Genomic DNA, 5,333 nt, shown 5'->3' on the forward strand with positions numbered 1-5,333 from the left:
AATTAAGGAAAGAATAAGAAATTTTATGGCGGGTGTAACAAAACTGAAGAGATGAGATGAATTTCACAGAAGAAACAAATGATAAAAAATGACAACAACGCTATTTCAGTTGTGGGTGCTGCACTAGCGTGGTTGTCTTAATAGGTATCTTGACTTCAGCCAATGGTAGGACATGACAACAAAGCTATTTCAGTTGTACCTACATCTAAATCTGGAATTCTTCGTTTAGAAAAATATGATTTTTAATTGTTGAATTTTATGTGGTATACTCCCTCCGTTGCACCAAAAGTTCCTTAGATTTATCAAAAATTGAATTTCAGTGTATGGGAGTCGTGTTTTGGAACATGGGAGAATATAACTTACACATATTTTCAATTTCAAAAAAAATTAAAACAAAAAATTCGCACATACTTCACATGCTATGCGCTCACAAAGTCGTTTCATAAAAAATCGACGACGTGTGTAAAAAGATAAAATTCAATACTAAATAATGATTTTCACAAGATAAATTTCCTCTTTTTTACATAGACCAAAAAAATATTGGGTTTTCATGAAACTTGACGAACAAGACACATATATTATGGAGATATACATGTCCAATTGTTTTCCAAAAAACTTCGACGCTTCGAAATATAATTTTTGGTAGAGGGAGCATACGCGAATATGAGCCGAATTGAGTAGTGTCTAGATACATCCAACTTTTGATAAATCTAAGACACTTCTAATAGGATGGAGGAATTACAAATTTTCAACAACAACGCACGGGCACTTTTAGTAGTATTTGTAAAACAGAATTCCTGTCGGGCACAATGAAGTGTCAACCGGGCTCTCCGTCCGATTTCCCATCTCGCCGTCTCTCCGTCTAGTGAGGGATCCCCTCTCTCCCCATCTCCCCGTCCGATCGCCTCCAATCCTTCCCCTTGTTGACCCCTCGCCCCGGGAGTCGCATCTCATTGTCACTAGGATCCGGTGAGGCTGCCACCTGCCAGGCACACCTCCTGGCATCCGGTCCGGGCGGCCGCCACTACCCTCGCCGGACCCCAGCACCACCGCGACTGCCCGCTCTCTCCGTCGCTATTGCTCAGCAGCAGGTGTGGGCCACGGACCGGCTCAGCAGGCTTGCTAGCGCCGGGGTGATTCAAAGCGGTGGAGTGAAGATTCTGAAGAAATTCCACAGTGGAGTAAGCGAACTTGCTTACAGAGTACTTGGTGTGTCAGTTCCACCCCTCTATCTGTTCACATCACCTTTTTTTTTTTTGCGGGGGATCTGTTCACATCACCTAATATAAGAAATTGTGGGATTGCGTTTTTTTTATTTTGGATTGAGCCGAGTAGCAGACAACATCCTGGCCCTAAACCTTCCAGGAACGTGCAATTACACTTTACTGGAAATTGTAATGTGAGAGCGTTTTTTTATAGCTATGACTGCAGCTATAATTGGGTTGGCAAGATGGTTGTACGTAGGAAGATATGCCAAGAGTAATGCTGGATGGTTAGGTCGTGGTCCGATTTGGTCACTAAGTGATGTGTTTGGTGGAGACTTGAACAAAATGTTTTTCAACAAGTCAATGATGCCATTGCTCAAAGTTGGTGTCCAAGCCTACTTTCCTTGACCATGGACTGAACTTTGTTGACTAAGCAAGTGTACAGTCTTTGGGTAACCAATTATAAACACCACAGAGACAGAGAGCAGAAATAATGAGCAGGCACCACGCTCTCAAACATACACCCTACAACGCAAGGGATAACGCAAAACCGTTTTTCTTCCGAATGGGCTGCTACTTGCCATGGGGATGCTTGTTCCTGGTCCTGTCCATAGTGTACTCCAGGTTTCCGAGTTCTTCAGGCTGCATCATGGAGGAAAGGGCGGCCCTCATGGATATTAGCTCTTGGATCATGAGCATAAAGTCCAAGGTTCCCAGTTCGTGGGAACACGGTGATGACTGCTGCTCCTGGGAAAGAATCATGTGTGACAATAGCACACGGCGAATATTACATATCGACCTTTCCCAAATCTACTGGCCAAATGCTGCCTATCGAAGTGATGGTTCCACATCAGTCGAAGCGGATGCTCCATGCTGGAATCTGAACATGACGATCTTTTCTTCGTTTCGGGAGCTTCAGCTACTGGATTTCTCTGGAAATTATGCTTGTTTACAAAATTTCAATGGTATGTAAGTCATGTTGCATGCATGGGACTCTATTTTTATTATTCTAGTAAGTTTGATTGCATTTCATCTTATTCGAATCAAACATTTCCTTAGGTCTTCAAGGATTGAGGAAGCTCAAGTATCTCAACCTCAGTGACAACACTTTCACAGGGAGTATCCCAGTATCTATCAGAAAACTAGTTTCTCTGGAGGTCTTAAATCTCAAAGGAAATAACTTGAGTGGGGATATTCAGAATGCAGGTAATGAAAATAAATTTAACATCCTTTTTTAGTTGGTGCAATTGATTTTTATTTTCTATAAGGCATGTATACATGGCAGGTTTTAAAAATCTGCGGAACCTGCGAGAATTGCATTTGGGGTCCAATCAATTGAGTGGTAGCCTTCCAGCATCCATATTTGCACTTCCATGCCTTGAGTACCTGGATCTTTCAGAAAACCTCTTTCTAGGACATATACCTATAAACTCATCTTGGAAGTGTCCCTCAATGCTTCAAACTATCAGGTTATCTGAAAACATGCTAAGCGGTAAATTTGATTTCTTCTGGCTCAGAAACTGTACCAAGCTCAGAGACATAGATCTGTCGAGGAATACTGATTTGGTTGTTAAAGTGAAACTTCATGGTTGGGTACCTAATTTTGAACTGGAAAGACTAAGGCTCTCTTGGTGTACCCTTGATAAGAGCATAATTGCAGAGCCACATTTCCTAGGCACACAACATCATCTCCAGGTTCTTGATTTGTCTAACAGTAATTTGCCCGGAAACATGCCCAATTGGTTGTTCACAAATGAAGCGGCACTTGTTTACCTGGATCTTTCAAATAACTCTATAGTTGGATCATTAGATCTGATTTTGCAACACAAAACTAATCTTCAAATGGTGAACGTATCTCTGAACCATATTCAAGGACAGCTGCCAGCCAATATCAGTTCAATGTTTCCCAAATTGAGGATTTTTGATATTTCTCATAATATGATATCTGGATTTGTGCCATCTTCATTGTGTAACATTAGAAGCATAGAATATATGGATCTATCAAATAACATGTTCACAGGAGAAGTACCATCTTGCTTGTTCAGTGATTGTTCGGCATTGAGAGTATTGAAAGTCTCAAACAACAGTCTTGGGGGTATGATCCTGGACGGGGCTAGTAACTTGTCCTTTGTGCGGGAAATATACCTAGACAACAACCAATTTCATGGGACTCTCCCTAGAAATCTGTCTGGTAATGTATATATCATGGATTTACATAGTAACAAGATGTCTGGGGAACTCGACACTTCGTTATGGAATCTCCCTTTACTAGAAGCTTTGAGCCTTGCCAGGAACGATTTAACTGGTGACATTGGTCCAGGAATTTGCACATTAACAAGTCTTTTGCTGTTAGATCTGTCAGACAACTACTTTACAGGGCGTATTCCAAATTGCAATGCCCCATTACCTCTCGAGTTTCTGAGTGTATCTAGGAATTCACTGTCAGGCTTCCCAAGTGCCTTTTTCAACAGCTCCTTCATTACAGTTTTGGATCTGAGTCATAATCAGTTTACATGCACTATTGAGTGGACACAATATCTTTATCAAATCAAAGTACTTTTGTTAAGCGGGAATAAGTTTGAGGGGCAGATCTCTTCAAATCTGTGTCATCTCCAACACTTGAGTATAATTGACATCTCGCACAACATAATTTCGGGTCCCATACCACCATGCATTGGTGTCATTCCATTTGAAGACCCTGATGCTAACTTGTATGATTGGCCCGGAACACCTGGTAATTTCTTTGGAGGGTTTGATGGCATGGACTTCTCATATAGCAGTCACTATGACCTCCAAGGATTCACCTTCACAACAAAAGGCAATCCATACATATATGGACGCAACTTCTTCATTTTGATGTCAGGCATCGACTTATCAGCGAATATGCTGTCAGGTGAGATTCCACAGGAAATAGGAAACTTGAGCCATATCAAGTCTCTCAATTTGTCGAACAATTTCTTTACTGGATCGATTCCTGCAACCTTCGCAAACTTGAGCGAGATCGAAAGCTTAGACCTATCAGAAAACAGGCTAAATGGATCTATACCATGGCAGTTAACTGGGCTATCATTATTAGAGGTGTTCTCTGTAGCATACAACAACTTATCGGGATGTCTACCAGACTCTGGCCAGTTTGGCGCATTTGACGTGGACAGTTACAGAGGGAATAACAACCTTAGATCTTGCACTGCCAGTTCAGGTCCTGTGGTCCGGAATGGTACCGTCATACACGTGCCTGATGATCCTGACCCAATTCCCTATGTGGTCAGTGCCGTTTCATTCGTCTTGGCATTTTGGGCCACTGTCACATTCGTATTCTGTCATTCTTTTGGGCAGCGTGTTATTCTCAAACTGTAGGGCTGCCAGTAATAGGAATTTGCTGTCACTTTATGCGTGTGTTTCTAAACTGTGCTATCTTTTGTTGCTTTGGAGAGAGCGTAACTCTAAAGGATTGTTCTTCTGTAAGGTGGGTAAATCTCACTGGAAGCCATATCTCCACTAACTAGTTGAATGCTCGTGCCACGATCAATAAACTTTAGCACTCACATTGATTAAGACTTAATTGTAATTTGAAGTATACATCGTGTTGGTCTTGTATTCTAAAAACTTGTACAACCCTGATTTTTCTATCCTTACCCGAAACCGACATTGTCTTTATCATTTCTTCCCTCTCCTTTTCTTTGCCATCTTTCCCATTTTTCTCCTCCTTTCCTTCTCTTTGTGGTCTTCCCTATTTGTCATGTACTCTTTTTTGCACCAACACTTTAAATCTTGATGGTAAGATATCAAAACCATTATATCACATTCCCTCTACACCAATAATTACCACCTAATAGTCTTCTTTATTTAGCAAGCTAGTTATTATTTTAAACGATAAAACCAATTTTATATTTAATAACACAGATTCAAAGACATATTCAATTCCTAGCGATGTGTACCTTGATTACTTGTTATTCAGAATTGTGTTGTTCACAATTGAAAGAGTTGCTCTACATGAGTATTGTCACTGCTCATTTTGGTTACTCCTCTTCAAACAACAGCTGCATGAATTGTACTTTCAAATTAATTCTCAAATTGGGAAGTTGTTGGCTTGTAGCCGCATGTTCAACTTCTATGGTGGAACGAGTC

At 40.9% G+C, this 5,333-nt stretch overlaps 1 protein-coding gene across 1 annotated transcript; it reads left to right on the forward strand.

The window, feature by feature from the left end:
• The first annotated feature begins 792 nt into the window (after window positions 1–792).
• Window positions 793–4,862, forward strand: LOC127331258 (uncharacterized). The gene is made up of 3 exons (XM_051357344.2): window positions 793–2,170; window positions 2,265–2,411; window positions 2,491–4,862. Exons 1-3 carry the CDS (start codon window positions 1,699–1,701, stop codon window positions 4,560–4,562), a joined length of 2,691 nt encoding a protein of 896 aa, XP_051213304.1. The 5' UTR covers window positions 793–1,698; the 3' UTR covers window positions 4,563–4,862.
• The last annotated feature ends 471 nt before the right edge of the window (window positions 4,863–5,333 follow it).

The sequence above is a fragment of the Lolium perenne genome, chromosome 2 (assembly GCF_019359855.2).
Source record: "Lolium perenne isolate Kyuss_39 chromosome 2, Kyuss_2.0, whole genome shotgun sequence".
NCBI lineage: Eukaryota > Viridiplantae > Streptophyta > Magnoliopsida > Poales > Poaceae > Lolium > Lolium perenne.